Source organism: Canis lupus, chromosome 28 (genome assembly GCF_003254725.2).
Source record: "Canis lupus dingo isolate Sandy chromosome 28, ASM325472v2, whole genome shotgun sequence".
Classification (NCBI taxonomy): Eukaryota; Metazoa; Chordata; class Mammalia; order Carnivora; family Canidae; genus Canis; species Canis lupus.
The window spans coordinates 35,147,598-35,167,815 of NC_064270.1; the positions used below are offsets into that span (position 1 = coordinate 35,147,598).

Sequence of the window (20,218 nt, forward strand, 5' to 3'; positions counted from 1 at the left end):
GAAGTGGACTAGGACCTAAGTACTGCAGGGACGTCGATACTTAAACATCGACGTTCATACGCACTGTTCCTGAGTTAACCAGACAGGAGGAACCACCTAGACTCTCACACACCACCTTGCTGTTCCAAGTGAGCACTGGCACATTTTGTCCTCGCACGACCCTGAGACCCTGGGGCGTCCAGCATGTGTCAGCAGTGTCTGTAAGGGCAGGGACAGGGCTGTGTGGTCCTCCCGGTGCCCACAGAGGTTCTCAGGAGAGATCAGGGGAATGGATGTTTGCTGGAAGGTCTCGACCTCTGTGGCGGCAAGGCTGGCTCTGCTCTAAGTGGGTACAGGCATGTGAGCCAGCACTGGGGCCCAGGCAAGCCCGCCTTCCGGGCCTCCCCAGGCGACGGTGGCAGGGGAGCTTAAGGTTACTCACAGCTGTGTGAAACAAACCAATCTGATCCTACACAAACCTGCCATGGGGTTCTTTACATTTGAGAGGTTAAGGCAAGGACAGCCATGGTGGATCCAGTCGGGGGGCTCATGTAAACCAGGAGCTCCCCTGCTGGCGGATGCCTACATTCAAAAGGTATCAGGTGGTTATCTGAAGGTGAGATAAAATCCTGAGTGCAAATCAGTAAGAATCAACAAATGGGATGTGAAGACATATTAACAAGGTTATGGATACAGATTGTCTCAGTATTCTCCCAGAATTAATGGGAGCAATGAAAAATACTAAAAAACAAAACAAAACAAAACAAAAAAACCAGATATGGTTTATAGGGTTTCTGGGTAGCTCAGTCGGTTGAGCGTCCAACTCTTGTTTTGGCTCAGGTCACAGTCTCATGGGTCCTGGGATCAAATCCTGGGTCAGACTCCAAGCTCAGCAGGGAGTCTGCTTGAGGGTCCTCTCCCTCTGCCCCTCCCTCCACTGGCTCTCTCTAAAATAAATAAATCTTGGTGGACACGGACATCAGGACCACTTGTGTGGACCCAGTTTCGGTTTCTGCTATGAGAAACATTTCTACCTTTTCTTTGCTTAAAATGTTCAACTCTCCTGACCTGATCTGCAGCTCTGGGCGGGGGAGGGGGCGGGTAAGGGGGGCAGGGGGCAGTTCTTGGGCTCAGTTTGACCGGAGAGCTCTTATAAAATACCTCCCAGTAATCTCCCAGTGCTCACACTGCTGTGACAGCTCCTCCCCTTGAGTGCGGGCTGGACCCACTCAATTCAAACAAAAAGAAGGTGGAAGAAGTGAAGGGATGTCACTCTCCAAGATGATGAAAAGAAGCCAGTCTGGCTTGGATGCTCTCTTGCACTGGCTCTTGGATTATCTTGAAATAGGGGAATCCTGCTGCCGTGTTCTAAGGTAGCCCTTAAAGACGGCCACGTGAAGGCTGGGAAGTGGATCCACACGCGTGCTTTTGGAGTTAGAACCTCCAAGTGGAGCCTTGAGATACTTGCAACCTGGTGAGGGACCCCGAGCCAGACCCGGCTCAGCCATTCCCAGATTTCTGACTCACAGAAACTGTGAGAAATTAAATGCTTGTTTCTAGTCACTAAGTTTTGGGGGAATTCATTACACAGCCGAGGATGACTGACACATGGGCCTGGTCTCCTCTGGCTGCCCCCGTTCCTGGAACTCTCCAGGCTCTTGCTGAGCCACAGGGTGAACAGAAGCACCAGCAGTTCAAGCAGTGCCTCCTCCCTGCACCCACCAGAGAGAGCTCCTCTTGGACATCATGTCTGGGAAAGTGAGCTAAGATAGAAGGTTCAAAAGTTGGGTGACTAACTTTCATGTTAAGAATGTGGTTTCTCCCAAGAGATTTTTTTTTTAAAGGTGCAAGCCCCCTAATTGCATCTTTCCTGTGATCAGATGTTTCGGCATTTAGAACTTGTGGCCTTTTCCTTCACAGCGGAATAAACAGGGAGCAGGCTGGGGCTGGCGGGTCCCCGGGAGACCAGGCTCTGCCGCCCGTGCCCACAGGATGGAGCGCACTGCTAGCAGGCTCTGGTTCGGGGTTTCTCATCCCATACCACCACTTTTGTTCTTGGGTATTCTTGTTTGACAGAACAATGAAATGCAAGACGAACAGTGGTACTCTTGGTATCAGACTGAAGGTAGCGTGAAAATCAAAAGAGGACAATTTACAAACACACCATGTTTGATAGCTGAAGTGCTGATGTGTTGGAAGTTGCCTCTAGAATTTTCTTGCCTCTTTACATCAGAAAAAAAGAAACAGGGCAGCCCGGGTGGCTCAGTGGTTTAGCGCTGCCTTTGGTCCTGGGCCTGATCCTGGAGACCTGGGATCGAGTCCCACATGGGGCTCCCAGCATGAAGCCTGCTTCTCCCTCTGCCTGTGTCTCTGCCTCTCTCTCTCTCTCCCTGTGTCTCTCATGATTAAATAAATAAAAATCTTTTTTTTTTGAATAAATAAAAATCTTAAAAAAAAAAAAAGCAGCAGCAAAAGAAGGTGCAAGCAAATTCTTAACCGATTAGGGAGGAAATGGGAAATGGGGTGGTTTCCTTGGCAACCAAGGCTGATTCCCTCTTCCCTGATCTGTGTGGAGCTCCAGCGCTCCAGGTACACATTGTTCTTCATTGAATAGCGAAGCACTGGCTCTTAATTAGTCAGGCAACTCCATGCTGGTGAACTCCTCAGTGTCATTTTATTCTCTGCAAAGAGTGCTTTTCATTCTTAAGCTACTCTCACCTTCCACCAGCATTTTAAAATTCATTTGGACAAACTGGACCGTTTTGAAACAAAGCTGCACGTTGATTTCCTCACAATTGCTAAGCATTGCTTCATGCTTACTTTTCATGTTTACTTGCAATGTTGATTTTTAATGCTTCACTGTTTACCTTTGTGCTTTAAAAATAACAGACGAAGTCAAGACTGGAAAATGTGGACTATATTAAGAAAATTATAAAAAACAGCTATCGTACCACCATCTGGAGAGAAGTACCTTTCGTAGGGTTATTTCCTTTCAGGTTCTGTTCTTAATGTAGTAAAAACATACAACAAAATTTAGCATCTAAGCAATTTTTAAGTGTATAACTTCCGTGGCATTCAGTACTGTCACAATCATCACCCATATCCACTTACAGAACTTTTTCATCATCCCAAACAGAAACTCTACATCAGATTAAACAAGAACTTCCCATTTCCCCCAACCCCAGACCTGCAAACCTCTACTGTACCTTTAGTCTCTTTGGGTCTGGCTGTTCTGGGAGCCCCAGTAAGTGGAATTATACAGTATTCATCTTTTTGTATCTGGCTCATTTCACTTGGCATAATTTTTTTTAAGAAAAGATTTTATTTATTTATTCATGAGACACACACAGAGAGAGGAAGAGACACAGGCAGAGGGAGAAGCAGGCTCCCTGCAGGGATCTCCATGTGGGACTCCATCCCAGGACCTTGGGATCATGACCTGAGCCAAAGGCAGACACTCAACCACTGAGCCACCCAGGTGTCCCTGAGTGTAATGTTTTCAAGGTTCTTCCATGTTGTAGCATGTGTCAGAATTTCCATGATATTCTATTGCATGTGTACACCACATTTTATCCATTTATGAGTCCAGGGATATTTAGGTTGTTTCTACCTTTTGCCTGTGGTGCTGATGCTGTTATGAACTCTACATACTCCAAGGAGTATCTCCTTGAGTCCCTGTTCCTCTCCAGCTCCTTTGGGGGTAAGGAGGGCTCTGTATTTAGTACAGGACCCATGTTTTTAAATTAAATTGAAATTGTATCATGTATCTATATTGCATCCTGGTTTTTTTTTAAAAAAAAAAAGGATTTATTTACTTGCGAGAGAATGAGTGCACGTGCATATGAGTAGTGGTGGGGAGGAGGGGGAAAAAGAGAGAAGCAGACCCCCCACCCCCGCTGACTATGGAGTCTTCAAGGGGCTTAATCCCAGGGCTCTGAGATCATGACCTCGGCTGAAATCAAGAGTCAGACACTTAACTGACTGAGCCATCAGGGTGCCTCTAAAGTTACCTTTTGTTATTGATAACACACTTCTTTCAATTACGCCTGAGTTTGTTAATGAGGCAGCTTTCAGAAAGCCCTAAGGGATGGGGGCTGGTTCCAGGGTAAACAACCTTGTGATCAGAGACAGACGTCTCTTGCCTCTCCCACCTCTGAGGAGAAGAGCAGACAGAGCTGGAGGTTGGATGAATCATCAAGAAGCAGGGATTTAATCAATCATGCCTGTGTAATGAAGCCTTCATAAAAACCCAAATGGTGTCACAGAGAAGTGTGGGAGGGTGGTGTACCAGGAAGGGGTGAGGAAGTGCTACACCCACCCATTCACTCCCCACCTTGCTCTGTGCATCTCTTCCATCTGACTGTTAATTTGTATCTTTTGTAATAAACAGGCAATAGTTAGTAAACCATCTGCCTAATTCTGTGGGCAAATGACCCAACCCAACACACATTTGTTAACCAGAGTACAGAAGTATGACTATGGTAGTAGCAGAGACGACAGGAGAGAAGAAAACCAGTTTTTCATTCCCCAAGGACTTTTTTTCCATTCCCCAATGACTTAATCTTGTTTGTTTTTTAAACACTGTAGTTTAAAATATGATTTTTTGCTTATTAAATTTACAAATAGTTAATTAGTAAAATATATAATGTTGCTGGTAAGGGAACAGTGAAAAATCTCTCTAAAAAAAATCTTAAAAAAAAAAAAAGGCAACCTTATCACTTAGCAAATACCAAGGTTCTGAGGAACTCTGTGCCAGGAACAGGGACAAAGAAAATTCATATTTTTTATTACAAATCATAATATCATAGTCATTCCTGGTGTTTTATCTTTACCTCGATTGCTTACCTAGAGAAGCAGTAGCATTTCCAACCACATACACTGTCTTAGCGTTCCATTTTTCTTTCAGAGAATGCTTCCAGACTGTAAAACGGGAATTACATGTGAGCTGCAAATACCATAGTGGCTATTTGGACTGCTGCCCAAAGCTACTTGTTCATCCTAAGACATTTATTAACAAGGCAAACTATTAATAACCAAGTATAAAGAATAGCATCTCAAACTAAAATTTCATTTTTATTCTGTTCATATTCAGCAGGCAAATTTTTAAAAATTACTTTCGTGATATTTCAGTATGCCTTGCTTAAAGTATCCTCTCTTTTCCACAGTGGGCACTAGAAGCATGTTTAGTGTGTACCAGAAAACAAACATAACTTGAAGAATGAATTTGCAGGGTGACTTTAAAATTAAAAATCTAGACTTTTGGGATGCCTGGGTGGCTCAGTGGTTAAGCGCCTGCCTTTAGCCCAGGGCGTGATCCTGGAGACCCGGGATCGAGTCCCACATCGGGCTCCTTGCATGGAGCCTGCCCTATGTTTCTGCCTCTCTCTCTCTCTGTCTCTCATGAATAAAATCTTAAAAAAATTTAAAATCTAGACATTTATTAAAATTTTTAAAATTTTTTATTTTATTTTTTAGTAATCTCTATGCTCAACATGAGGTTCGAACTCACAACTCCAAGATCAAGAGTTGCACACTTGGGGCACCTGGGTGGCTCTGTTGGTTAAGCATCCAACTGTTGGTTTTGATTCAGGTCATGATCTCGGGGTTCTGGGAATTGAGCCCTATGTTGGGCTCCCTGGGGAGATTGTCTCTCTCCCTCTCCCCCTGCGCCCCCTCTAAAATTAAATAAATAAATTCTTAAAAAAAAAAAAAAAAAAAGTCATACACTCTTCTAAGAGCCAGCCAGGTGCCTTTAAAAATATAGATTTTTAAAGAAAAAGTCACGGGTCATTAAAAAGGGCAACCTTGTGTCTCATAAAGCAATACAACTGGTTTCATTTCGGACATAAATCTGAATGCAGTCAAGAAACTGTAGTCTCGGATGTATCCATTAAGTCAAAGTAAAGCTAATACATTTCAGGTTCATAGGCAAACACAATTTTATAAAGAACATTATCATCTTATGACAAAAACAAACACCTTTAAATGTGGATTAAAGAAATACAAAGAGAAAATGAGTTGTATAATTATAAGGCCACTGGGTGTTCAATATTTTTTGAGAAGACAAGGAAACAGGAGTTCTCCATTCCTAAAATCTGATTATGAGTATAACTTTCCCTTACATTTGTTACACTACCCTTTACACTCACATGGGAGATTTCCTTTCCTTTCATTTAAAGATTTTTATTTTTTTAAGTAATCTCCACACCCACCGTAGGGCTTGAACTTGCAACCCTGAGATCAAGAGTTGATCCAGCTGAGCCAGCCAGGTGTCCCTGGGAAATTTCCTTTTAAACAGTAACCAAAGACTGAGTCTTACCTTCTTTCCTACTCCACAAATGTAAATAATACTTGAAAATTATCTATAGCATGTGAACAAGCCATTCTCCAATCTCGTGGCAGATATTTCTAACAGAAGGTGAATGTGTAAGGTGATTTTTTTAGGCTATAATGAAAGCCTAATTAAAAGTAGAGAGAGAACAAGCATTCACCACTGTCACTCATTCAGTGCCCACCATGGGCCAGGCAACATCCCAAATGCTTCTTTTGGGGGCTCAGATTCATAGCTGGTATCACAAATCTGCAACTTACAGACCATGTGGTCTGGGCAAGTTTCATACCGTCTTCAAACTCCTCATATGTCGAGTGGAAAAACTAATTGTATCTATTTCAAGGGTAAGTCATTTAAGATGGGGTCTGGCACAGAGAGGGCACCTTGTCAAGTTCTAGCTAGCTAGTAGTTACAAGTGATGAACTTGGGATGGAGGGATTATTTATTATGCCCACTTTACAGACAAGGAAACCAAGGCTCAGTGAAGTCAAGGAACTCGCCAAGGTCAGAATGGCCATCTGAACTGAGGCCTACCTTGCCACAAAGCCATTCTGTAATGATGCCTGACTGCTGCCTCCACTCCTTAAGATAAGTAGGGGTGGTCAGGTTTAGGTCTGAGGCTGGCTGTGCACTGACTGGTTCCATGGCCTTGGACAAGTCCTTACTCTTCCAGAGCTTCAGTTTTCTCATCTGTAAAATAATGAGGACCACAGTATGTATGCTTCTGGCCAAAAATCCAGGAATAAATGAGATAATGAATGTAAAGTAGTTAACAGAGCCTGGTATACATTAGGCACTCCATAAATGTTAGCTATGAAGCTATCGGATCAAAAGATGAAGGTGGTTGTCCAGTCTGAACCGAGGCTCTGTTCCTATGTTTTGATGGAGAGAGGAGGAGGTAGAAGGGTCTAAGAGATGATCGTGTTATTAGGTGCCTGACAGGGCACGAGCCATCGTTTCATTGTTGATACATATACATACCAGCATCTGTGACAGGGCACCACGAGGCACTCCCTCCCATCAGAGAGCTGCCCGGTCAACCCATCGTTCTGTGTGGGACATTAAGAGTCAGCTTACAAGGAGAAAGGTCATTTTCTGCTTCCTCCAAAGGTCACACAAACATGAATTAACTTGGTATGTAAATACTTCATTGAGCAAAAAGTCACTGAAATTTTTAAAATATGAAAAATCTATTTCTGGAACCCAGTCTCCCCAGTGGGAAGAATCAGAGTAAAGGAAGTCTGGTGGAATCCACAACAGAGCCCCTCACCTTCAGTTTTATTGTCTTTCTCCAAACACAGCTCCGCTGCTTCCACTGCTCTGGGGCTGGTAAAAATGAGTCCCCCATAGCCTTCGGGATGAGACAGCTGTGCACCAAACAGCAAGAGGCATTTTATTTTACATGATGCCAATTTCAACATTTCCTAGATTTCCAAATGCTTCACAAAACTATTCCTTCTATCCATCCACCCATCCATCCTTCCATCCACTCTTCTACTCAACACCTCCTAGGAGCTTACTATATGCCTGGAACTATTCAGGACTTTTAGGAATATACAGGTGAATTCACTATTCGTGGCATTTTTCTCAAGCAGTTTATAGTCAAGAGGAGGGATAGGAAAGAGCACTTTCGGGTGGTATCGTAACAGGAGCAGAGAGGGGCAACCTGACCCAGCCTGGGCTTGGGTGGGGTGCAGGCAGGAGGGCAGACTGGACTTGCATCTATAATAAAACTGGAATCTTCAAGGGGCACCTGGATGGCTCAGTCAGTTAAGTGGCCAGCTCCTGATTTTGGGTTAGGTTATGATCTCAGGATCCTGGGATCTAGCCCTGCGTTGGGCTCTGGGTTCAGCAGGGAATCTGCTTGGAGAGTCTCTCTAACCTATTCCTCTACTCCCCCAACCCCTGCTCATGTTCTTTCTTTCTCTAGGGTAAATTAAAAAATCTACTGAACATTGCTGTTTTTACATATTCTTTCTCTCTATCTGTGAAAGTTCCCTGTGAGATGTGTGGGGTTACTGTCATCTCATAGGTGAAGACTCAGGCTTGGAGAGGCTAAGGACCTGGCCCAAGGTAAATAGCAGAGCCAGGACTTGACCACATGCCTTGTGCCCCCACTCACTGTATAGGGAGCTATATGGACGTCCGTCCAGAAGAGCCTTCAGGAGGCACACTGGCTGGTGGTGACAGGAGAGGCTCCTGTGGAAACTCTAGTATTTGTGTGACCACAAGGTCCAAGATGTGATCTTGAGTGATGAGATCTTTGGGGCCTTTCAGAGCTGCTTATGGAGGGCATGCTGACTTGGGTCCCTCTTACATAGTTCACAACTCAGGGCAGAAAAACGTAATAGATACCAGATCATTGTCGGGTAAATTACTGAATGGATAATGCAATATTCAGCCCAAGTCAAAGGGGCGCTAACAGAGGTGTGGAGCCCGGGAGCAGGGCTGGGCACCGTCGTCCGTGAAACTAGCCTGGCTCTTGGCCTCCGGGTCTAGAAAGGAGCTCCAGGGGAGATGCCCCGAAGGCGCTCTGTTCCTGGGACGGGGTGCATGCTGGGAGGGTGGCCTGAGCACTGAATCTTGGAAACATTTGGAGGTCTCAGCCCAGTGGCCCAACCTGGGGAAGGTACCACCTGTGCAGGGCATGGTCAGGTGGGAGGGTAAATGGGAGGATGGACTGGACTGGCTGCATGGCTGAGAGCCCGCTCTGCCACCTGTTTCCCAGGCCCTCACAGACCCCGCCTCCAGGTCAGGGTGGCTTTCCGGAGGAGCTGCTAGAAGCTCAGGGACGGTCTAATAGCCTTCCACTGTAGCCAGGTGAGGCTGTGCTGCCATCGTTGTAAAGTGTGGTAGTAAAATGAGGGAGTGAAGAAATTCTCCAGCTTGGGTTGGCAGGGAACCTCCAGGGACTCAGACACTGACAGACCTTACCTTCTCAGAAAAACTGGGAAGAGACAAAAACTCAAATGATAAAACAGGGATCAGAGTGGCTTCAAATCCATATAATCCTAATTCCTGCAAATACAAGAATATAGTTCTGGATTGGCCAGGGTTGTTTGGAAAATAAGGAAAGAGTCACAGTAACACCGTACTCTGCGTCAGCTCCTCAGAGGGTTAGCAGGCCTCCCCACCCTTCACCCCTGATCCCCTTAGCTTCCTTAGTAAGGCAGTGTCATGCTATGCGGGGACCAGGAGCCTTGGGCACTTACCCTGATGTATGGATCTTGGCCACAGTCATCCTCTTTAGGGTCTTTCAGTAAAAGAACCTTCATTATCACCTGGCAGTCCTTCCAGGGCGCTGTGACAGAGCAGAGAAATGGAGGGATCTTAATTAGATCTCAAGGACTCTTCCTAAGCAATGTTAGATGGGACAGGAGCACGGTAATCAACTGCTAGCTGAGGTGACCTATCCTCGCCCACAATGACTTAGCATTAATGGGCTCGTTCCTTCTGAAGACCCTGTCACTGATAAGGCCAAGGGACGGCATGCTAGCACTCGATATCACTTGGAAAGGCAGATGAAAGCCATTAGGGAAAGCCAGTGTCCTGGCCACACATTTAAGCCTCGTAAAGAGGAGTGATACATATTTGGGGTTGTATCATTAACAAATAGACAAATTATTTTAAGGAAATAAAGAATTACTTCCTTTCAAGACAAATATACTGAGTAGTTCATAAACATAAGCTCTTTAGGGAATAATTATACTGACCCTTCTACTTCTCAAATGATGTTTTATAAATGTCGAATATTATGAGGTATCTTTCAAAAGTGTTCTAACAACCTGGAAAATAATTTGTTGAGATGTATCAAAAGCCTTGAATACTTCATACTCTTTCTTCCAATAATTTCACTTCTAAGAATAAATACTAAGGCAATACTCAAATGTGTGCAAAGACTAACAAAAACGTTCATCTGGGAATTCTTTTTTTTTTTTTTTAAACCGAGATGTCATTGACTTACAACTTAAGTTTCAGGTATTTAGCTGTTCATTTGATACATTTCTATAAGGCAGTATGATTACTACCTTTGTAGCTCAGCTAACACCTCTACCACACCTCCTCATAATTATTTCTTTTTTGCAGTGAGAATAATTAAGATCAACTCTTCTAGGAACTTTGAAGTTTATAATACAATATTGTTGACTATAATCACTATGTTGTGCATTAGGTCTCTAGGACTGACTCTTCTTCTGGTTGCAGGATTGTATCCTGGTATTTAGAGTGGGAAACAAAGTAAATGTCCAAAAGCGAGAGAATGGTAGTTGTATGAAATCATTAAAATATTCATTAATAACTTAATTACATGGATTATTTAATCACATCATAATGCTAAGTTTAAAACGTAGTTGCATGAATAGTATAATTTTATAAATTTTACATCTACGTATATATGAAAGGATTTGTACCAAAATACTACTACTAATTCTTTCTTTCTTTTTTTCAAAGATTTTATTTATTCATGAGAGGCAGAGACATAGGCAGAGGAAGAAGCAGGCTCCCTGCGGAGAGCCTGATGCGGGACTTGATCCCAGGACCCTGGGATCACACCCTGAGCCAAAGGCTCAGACCACCGACCACCACTAATTATTTATGGGTGGCAGGTTAGGGTGATTATTTTCTTGTTTACCTCTTTCTGTATGATCCACATCTTTTAAACAATAAATATTAAATTCTTTTGGATCAAGGAAGAGAATTTAATACTACCACCCCCAAAGGCCTCACAATAAATGCTGCCAGAGACCTGCAGAATAAATTCTGCCTGAAATGTGGATTACTATCCCATAAGTAGCATTAGGCCCACCAGCTACTTACTAAATATTATAAGGTGGTTGATAATAGCCAAACAGTGTATATTGTTTGGAGCAGAAATGTGTTAACTCTGAGAGCCATTACTTGTGATTTATTACTGAATCGGTTTCTGAAACATTATAGCATCTATGGGACATCTTAGGAAAATTTGGCTCAAAATGAATTGCTTTGTATCTAAGCAACCAACCCTGGGTGAACAAATAATAATCATGAAATCAAGTTCTAATTATTGCTGCCGTTGAGCTGTTGGCTAGAGAGACTGGGGATTTGGGGGAATGGGCAGTATTGTTCCTATCATTTCCTGAAGTTACTTGGAATGTGTCTCACACAGAAATTAGGAACCGGCCTTTCTGAGATGGTCTCGCTCAGGTGTCAACCCAGGGCTCAAGTTCCCATTTATTCACAAATGCTTTTAGCCAGAGAGATTATCCTAGGTAATCTGGGTGGGCCTCCTCCAGTCAGTGGCCTTAAGAGCAGAACTGAGGCTTCTCTGAGGAAGAAATTCCAGCTGTGGACACAACGTCTGCTCAAGGCTCGAGCCAGCCTGCCCTTCTCGGTGGCTTGCCCTTGGGGTCTCAGACTTGCCCTGGCAGCCTCCACAGTTACACGAGGCAGTGCCTGGCAGTAGGTCTTAATCCATTCCCACTTCTTCTAAGTGATTTTCAGGGTAGTGAGATCAAACACCAGCTGTTTCTCTGGTTGAACCCCCAACTGATCCCAAGAGACCCTTCTAGGGCTCCAGGAAACTGTAAGTCACTGAGTGGCAGGTAAGACTTAGCATTTTCTGTTAACACATAAATGTTTCCAGGCACACAAAACAAGCAACGATTGTGGGATTAAAAGGTGGAAGCATCATGCTGCTAGAAGTGGTTGGTCCTGGGTGGCCGACCTCAGCCCCACCATGACCTTGCCATGGTACTAGTTGGGATCTGGGATGCGTATCCCCAGGAAAAAAAAAAAAAGCCATGTGGACAGAAGTCAGGGATTCCTGGCATAGAAGTCACTCCTCACTCATAGGGCCGCTGCCTGATGCCACCTACATATGTGTCTTTAGAAACACATGTACCTTGGCTGTCCCGAGCCAGTCCTCCCTCTGGTGAGTATTTCCTCTGCAAAAGGCAGTGTCTGTCACCAGGTCCCTAAGCCTTTGCTGCAGACCCTTCGGCTCTGCAGAACCTTTTGGGACTCCCCTCCCCCCCAACACACACCCAACCCCTATCTCCTATAGACCTTTCTCTGAGTCCTTGGATTCTCCCGTGGGCTGAATGTGCTAATAGGACAGTGAATGGTACCGGTCAATTAGGCGGAATCAAGTCTCAAAACATTATCAACTTTAAATCTTAAATTACTAAGAAAATTACTAATGTGTGAGCATGACTACCTTTGTGCACTTATCAGGTGATTTCTTTCTTGTGGAACTTGATGACATGGGGCTCTAACAGGACAAAGAATCACCAGCAATGGTTCCTCTTAATTTGCACTAGAGGTGCTTTGAGCAATGGTTGAGAAGGAATGTGGGTAGTAATCTGATTTTTATTTGTCAAGTCCAGCAGCACATCTCATAGTCTCTCTTAACAGTTATTATCTGGAAGCCATCAATTTTATTACCTAGAGCAACTACAGAGTAGAACCCAGAAGAAACATTTTCTCTATTTGCAGCGGGTAGACTGGTTTTGCTTTCAAGTGTTTGCATTATTAAACTAAGCCCTTTGTACCAGAGTGATATTTTTTATTTTTATGCCTGTTTTCCCTAACACTTCTGTATGCCAAGTATATGAGAGGCAGCATAGTACTGGGGTTAGGACCACGGCCTTCAGAGCCAGACTGCCTGAGTGTGAATCCCACCCAGCTCTGCCACTCATCAGTTCTGGGACTTTGGTGTATGTGTTTTTTTTTTTAAGTTTTTATTTATTTATTCATGAGAGACACAGACATAGGCAGAGGGAGAAGCAGGTTCCCCATGGAAAGCCTGATGTGGGACTTGATCCCCGGCCCCCAGATCACGACCTGAGCCAAAGGCAGATGTTCAATCACTGAGCCACCCAGGTGCCCATTTCTGGGACTTTGGATTAGTTTTGTCCTCTACAGGTCAGCTTCCTCACCCATAAAGCAGGACAAACCTCATTGATTTAATGCAAATAAAGCATAAGATTAGTCTCTGGTGTATACAGGTAGTCCTTGACAACTGTGTTGGAGGTCATTGTTATGTCCTTTGAGTCACTCAGCAACCCTACAGCTTGGTAGGGCAGAGGTTATTCCCACCTAATGGGAGAAAACAAGACTACGTCATGCACAATAAAGCTGGCATCAGATCCCCTTGACCCTCAGTCCTGGGCTTGTTCCCGGACACCACACTTTCCTCCTCTTGTTCGCCCAGAGAGAAGAGGGCAAGCAGAAATGAGAAAAGGAGAAGAGAAATACATCTATAAAAAAGAAGCTTCCGGGGATCCCTGGGTGGCGCAGCGGTTTGGCGCCTGCCTTTGGCCCAGGGCGCGATCCTGGAGACCCGGGATCGAATCCCACATCAGGCTCCCGGTGCATGGAGCCTGCTTCTCCCTCTGCCTATGTCTCTGCCTCTCTCTCCTTCTCTCTCTGTGACTATCATAAATAAATAAAAATTTAAAAAAATAAATAAATAAAAAGAAGCTTCCCACTGTGGTTATGATCAGACCCAAACTACCTCAAACGACCTGACAAGCTGCAGCGTGTCCCAGCCCGGTCCCCACTCTCCCCTGAGCACTCCAGCCACCCCAGACTTCTCTCCATCTCTTAGGCTTCTCCTGCTCAGGGCTTCTCCTGCCAACTTCTACTCAGCCTCCAGGTCTAGGTGTAAACAGCACTTCCTCGAGGACAGTTAGGGTGTGGGTCTGGCTGTGTGCTAAGAGATCCAAATGAACACTGGCTGAAATAGTGATAGGCCTTTTCTTCTCCCTGATGGAAAAGTCCTGGCTGACTGGTGGCTCTGTCGTGCAAAGGGAGCATCATGCTCCTTTTATCTGGTCTTTCCATCATCCCCAGGTAGGAAATGAGGTCAGAGCTGGGCACGGGACAATACAGGGTTGCTCAGGCCATGTTCAGGACTTAGCCGTTTATCCCCAATGAGATGTGATGCCACTGGGGGACTGAGCAGAGGGCTGATGTGCTTATATTCCAGTGAGGTCACTTTTGCAGGTGTGCAGAGGAAAGACTCAAAGTAGAAAGGAGTAAGAACTGGGAGGCTCTTAGAACAGTCCCCACAAGGGGTACCTGGTGGCTCAGTCGGTTAAGTATTCGATTTTTGATTTCGGCTCAGGTCATGATTTTCAGGGTAGTGAGATCAAGCCCTGTGTGAGGCTCTGCACTGAGTGTGGAGCCTGCTCGAGATTCTCTCTCCCTCTGCCCCCCTCCAACCTCCCACATACTGCTTGTGTGCTCTATTTAAAAAATAAATTAAATTAAAAAAAAAGTCTGGGTGAGAGCTGGTACAGGTTTGGACTAGGCTGGTAGTCATGGGGAAGAGTGCACTTGGATGTATTCTGAAGGTGGGGCCAATAGCATTTGCTTGGGTTAGACACAGGGTAGAGGAAAGAGAGATCAGGTTTATAACAACGGAGAATGGGAGCACATCCAGGAGATGGGGAATGGATGGGGACAAAGGTTCTCTTTGGGACATACTATGTTTGAGGGTGCCTGTTCCCCACCAATGTGCTTCAGCCCATTTGTGCATTTTGAATGGCTTACAGGTGTGCCTGTGGGCTGATCCTCTCATCCCTTGGGCCAGCTGGTAGGTGCCAGGGTTGCCAGAACCACAGTGCCACTCTCCTCACACCCACCCCAGCCAGGGCTGGCTGCCTTTACCTGTAAAGTGTGTCTCCTGTGTGTACATATGTTGTATTTAACTTTTACTTGGTGTGCTGTAATGTTAAAAAAAGTTGGAGAGTACTGGCATTAAATGTCCAAATGAAGAAACTGGGTAGGCAATTTGGGCTCAGTGGGAGTCAGGTCAAAAAACAAAGACTTGGGAGTTGTTAGTGTATTGAGGGTATTTGAAGTCGGAGGACTGCTGAGACCATGGTGAGAAAAGGAGGCAGCCCAGGATGGAGCCCTACGGCACCCACACGATGCCAGATCAAGTCTGGGCAGCGGGCAGGGAGACCCTAGCAAAGGAGAGGGAACACAGACTGGAGTTGAGTCTTAGTCATGCCAAAACAGAATTCCACAGACTGGGGCTTCAACGGTAGACATTTATTTCCTCAGTTCTGGCGGCTGGAGTCCAGAAGTGAGGCGTCATCATGGTTGGCTCCTGGTGAGAGCTCTCTTCCTGGCTTCCAGGCTACTGTCTTCTTGCTGTGTGCTTGCATGGTCTTCTGTGCAGAGAGACCTCTGGTAGCTCTTCTTCTAAGGACACTACACCTAGAGGATTAGAGCTCCACCTAATGGCAGGGCTTGACCTCATAATGACCTCATTCAATCTTCATGACCTCTTTCCTCCCTTTTCTTTTCTTTTTTTTTTCTTGAGTTGCCTCCATGTCCAAAGTGAGGTTTGAACTCAAAATCCTGAGATCAAAAGTCACATGCTCTACAAACTGAGCCAGGCAGGTGCCCCCTCTTCATTACCTCTTTAAAGGCCCTATACCCAAATAAAGTCACATTGGGGATCAGGGCTTCAATGTACGAATTTGGGGGTGGGGGAGCCACAATTCAGTCCATAACAGAGTAAGCTACAGAATAAAGTGAGGGTAGATGATGTAGGGTGATGTGTGTACATTCCAGCTACTATGTATATAAGGTTTGGTGAGATTAATAAATGAGTTTAGTACCTGAACATGCTGAATACGTTGAAGATGGGTAAAGCCAGCCGAGATGCTTCTGTAGACTAGAGCCCAGAGTACTCTAGGGATTGGAGCAGGTGAGGGGGTTCTGAAAAAGTCAACAACCCCCTTCTCAGCAATGTGGCTCTAATGTTCGTCTTCACCCAGAACTCCTTTAGTTGTTCCCATCAAGAAGTGACATACTCATCATCCCATCGTCTGCTATGAAGAGCAAGCAGTGAAATGGCAGGTCCCTGCATTTGCCCTGTTATGAATCCAAAATTTATGTGTTAAAGTCCTAACCCTCAGTCTGTGACCTTATTTGGAAACAAGGTCTTTGCAGATGTATTAAGTTAAAATGAGGTCATTAGGGTGGGCCCTAATGCAGTCTGACTGGTGTCCTTATAAAAAGGGGGAAATGTGGACACACAGACACACACTCAGGGAAAACATGAAGATGAAGGCAGAGATTGGGGTGATGTATTAACAAGCCAGAGGGCATTAGAGATGGCCAGCAAACCGCCAGAGCTGGGGGGAAGAGGCACAGAATGGATTTCCCCTTACAGCCCTCAGAAGGAACCAACCCTACTGACATTTTGATCTTAGAATCTAACCTGTGAGACAATACATTTCTGCTGCACACACCATCCAGCTTGTGGCACTTTGATATGGCAGCCTGGGAAACGAATACAGCCTCATTCAAGCTGAAACCACAAACATGGTATAAACAGATCTTGTCCACATCGGAAGATCTATCCCTGCATTTCTCTGGGACCCGCTGAAAGCAACCTGCTTGAAGAAACTTGTTACTTGTCTTGCACCAAGAATAGGAGGAAACCAGGATCAGGAGACAGGCAGGGGTATCCTCAGGTTTTAAAGGAGGAAGATTGTACATGAGCCACTTCGGACTTTGGGAAGAGGTGTGCTGAAGGGCAAGGAGCTTGCATTCGAGGGCAAAGGCCTGTGTTCTGGTCTAGGCTGCTCTGCTCTCGGCCTCAGTCCCTGCAATTGTGAAATGGGCTGGTCCTCTGGATGCTGCCTGTTTTGAGGGACTTTCTTCTGCATGGTAGACGCTTAGTAAACGTCTTGTACAAGTAAACACTTGTTCACACTGAAGAAAACAACACTGTAGATTTACCCAGCATCTCTGGAACAGGGGAAATGACCTCTTTTCCTTAAAGAAATAGGGGCATGATTTGATGAAGACAGCTGGTAAGAAAGAGCCAGGTCTCAAACTCAGTTTCTAGCAGTGTCCTGCTGCTCTTCCAGCAGTAACAACAGCTGCCCTTTTAGTGAGCACTTACTCTGTCTGTGTTATTTACGGGGCTAAGCATTTTACATTGCAGGATCTCAATCCTCATTTAAACCAGCAAAGGTAGGTATTATTATCCTTATTTCACAGAAGAGGAACCCAAAACTCCAAAGGGTTGAGCAATGTGCCCAAGATCACATAGCACAGTTGAGTGGCAGGGGTGGTATTTAATCCTGGTCTAAAGCCATGCCCATTCCCTAAGCACTCCCACCACTTCTCAGCTCCTGTAAGATTGTCTTCACACTCTGATCATTAGCTCAACACTAGGAGCTAGTCTGAAGACACAAAGTAAGGCTTTCCCCCTGATCTCTAATCAAAGCAATACACGGTACCTGGAAAATCTGCAAACTACAAGAAAGTATAGTTCTTCAAAAAACAGTAAACATAGGATTACCATATGATCCAACAGGTCCACTTTTGGGTATACACACCCTAAGCTTTCAAAGCAGGGACTTAAACAGGTATTTGTACATCCAAGTGCACAGCAGCATTCTACATAATAGTCAAAAGGTGGAAGCAACCCAAGTGTCCACCAATGGACAAATGGATAAACAAAATGTGATATATACGTATGATGGAATACCATTGTTTTAAAAAGGAAATTCTGACACATGCTACAACATGGATGAAGCTTGGGAACTTTATGCCAAGTAAAATAAGCAATCACAGAAGAACAAATTATTAGGATTCCCCTAGAACAGTCAAATTCATAGAGACGGAGAACAGAATGGTGGTATCCAGGGTCTGGGGGTTGGGAGAAATTGGCGAGTTACTGTTCAATGGACAGAGTTTTAGTTTGGCAAGATGAGGAAGATCTGGGGATGGGTGGTGGTGATTGTTGCACAGCAAAGTGAATATACTTGATGCCACTCAACTGTATACTTAGAAATGATTAAAATTGTAAATGTTATATATATTTTACTACAAGAAAACATAAAGAAATGGAATGGGTGATGGGCACTGAGGGGGACACTTGGCGGGATGAGCACTGCGTTTTATGCTATATGTTGGCAAATTGAATTCCAATAAAATTTTTTAAATAAAAAAATAAAAAAGAAATGGAAAAACTTATCTATGATGTCTGAGTGAAACTCCATTGATATGTTGGTACTGTGCCTTCTGAGTCTATTTTCTAATTTTAGCTTTGTAAGAGGTCTTTTTTTTTTTACAGCTTCCTGTCTTACACATTATAGGAAAATGTTTTTACATGGTTGTAGGACCCAAAGGGGTCATGTTAAGCTACCCTATCAGATGTGAATCCCAGATATGCACGTCTATCAATATCCATGTTGGGGTGTGGTAGCAGAGTCTCAGGGAGGCTGGAACCCACAGGACACAGTCATGGGGACTCTGTGGCCCCTTACCTTAACCTGACTCCATTTCCTGCGGCTGAAGGATCATTGAGAAGAGGTTATCACACTTCTGCTTAAACCTCTGGGCAGCAGCCACCTCCCCAGGAAGCCGCAGCTCCTTCTGTTTTTAGAATCCCAGGTATCCAACCCACTTTCTTCACTTTACAGAAGAGAAACAAGTTAAACTATGAACCTCCTTCTCCTATGTCTGGTGTCTTCTTTAATGAAGGATGTTCTTTCCAAATGGTCTTTACAATGAGTGGCCCCTGGGATAAACCTGCCTGGGGACTGAATTTTATTTGGCACAGGTTTTGTTAAAAATCAGGGTAGATCTCCTGCCCTATGACCCAGCAATTGCACTGCTGGGGATTTACCCCAAAGATACAGATGCAGTGAAACGTCGGGACACCTGCACCCCGATGTTTATAGCAGCAACGTCCACAATAGCCAAACTGTGGAAGGAGCCTCGGTGTCCATCGACAGATGATGGATCAAGAAGATGTGGTTTATGTACACAATGGAATATTCCTCAGCCATTAGAAACGACAAATACCCACCATTTGCTTCGATGTGGATGGAACTGGAGGGTATTCTGCTGAGTGAAGTAAGTCAATCGGAGAAGGACAAACGTTATATGGTCTCATTCATCTGGGGAATATAAAAAATAGTGAAAGGGAATGAAAGGGAAAGGAGAAAAAATGAGTGGGAAATATCATAAAGGAAGACAGAACATGAGAAACTCCTAACTCTGGGAAACGAACAAGGGGTGGTGGAAGGGGAGGTGGGCGGGGGTGGGGGTGACTGGGTGACGGGCACTGAAGGGGGCACTTGATGGGATGAGCACTGGGTGTTATGCTGTATGTTGGCAAATTGCACTCCAATTAAAAAAAAAAAAAAATGAGGGTAGATCTCGTAAAACTCCAGAACTCCGGTTCTCTGGAAGTGCAAAGATCCGAGCGCACTGGGGCAGATGTCCACTGGCCGCACGTGGCTGCAGCAGCAGGGTGCACGCTCTCTGGCTGACCACAGCCCCTCCGCTCCGTTCCCTTGCAGTAGGTAGGCCCTAGGCCCTGCCTTGTAATCCTCATTTCCACCCCCCGGACCCGAAGCGTTTAAGCCTCATCCCTCCTTGGGAGGAACTTTCAGGTCGAGCAATGCGCTTAAAGAGCGTCGGCTGGGAGCAGGGAGCAGGGCTTCGGAGGGGGCCGCGCCCCGACGGTGCTGGGGGCCCTGCGCGCACCTGGGCCGCCCCGGCGACCTGCCCCGGGGCCCGGCCCGCCCAGACCAGCAGCGGCCCCGCGCTCCTCTCCCCGCTGGCTCACGCTCCGGCCAGCGCCGCACACCTGCGCGTCCGCGGGCCTCGCTGTCCTCGTCGGCCACCACGGGCGGCGACACCTACCTCGCCGGGCCGCGGAGGCCCGAAAGGCCAGGCGCGGGGCCCGTGCCCGGCACTCGGCGGGCGCCCCGTCGGGGGCAGCGTCTCGCGGTGCCAACCAGCCTGCGGGGCAGCGGCGGGAGCTGCGAGCCGGGTGGGTGGGCCCTCACCACGTGGCCTCGGCTGCCATGGAGACGGCCCGCGCGTGGCCGCCCGCACCTGCACCACCGCCCCGGGTCCCGGAGCCGAGGGAGCGCGCGCATGCGC

General features: G+C 45.7%; 1 protein-coding gene across 8 annotated transcripts in view; it reads right to left on the reverse strand.

The window, feature by feature from the left end:
* Positions 1–20,209, reverse strand: part of UROS (uroporphyrinogen III synthase) — a 35,704-nt gene extending 15,495 nt beyond the window's left edge. For 3 of the 8 annotated variants that reach the window (XM_049103576.1, XM_025467604.3, XM_025467613.3), the window contains exons 1-5: positions 19,976–20,209; positions 9,523–9,611; positions 9,245–9,328; positions 7,581–7,677; positions 4,825–4,899 (exon numbers count right to left, since the gene is read on the reverse strand). In XM_049103576.1, the coding sequence (XP_048959533.1) occupies positions 4,825–4,899; positions 7,581–7,677; positions 9,245–9,328; positions 9,523–9,585 (319 nt within the window). In that variant the 5' untranslated portion in view covers positions 9,586–9,611; positions 19,976–20,209. Of the gene's footprint in view, positions 1–4,824; positions 4,900–7,580; positions 7,678–9,244; positions 9,329–9,522; positions 9,612–15,921; positions 16,022–19,919 lie in introns of all 8 variants that reach the window. The other 5 variants (XM_025467605.3, XM_025467609.3, XM_025467606.3 and 2 more) reach the window with 5 other exon arrangements.
* Between the last annotated feature and the right edge of the window lie 9 nt (positions 20,210–20,218).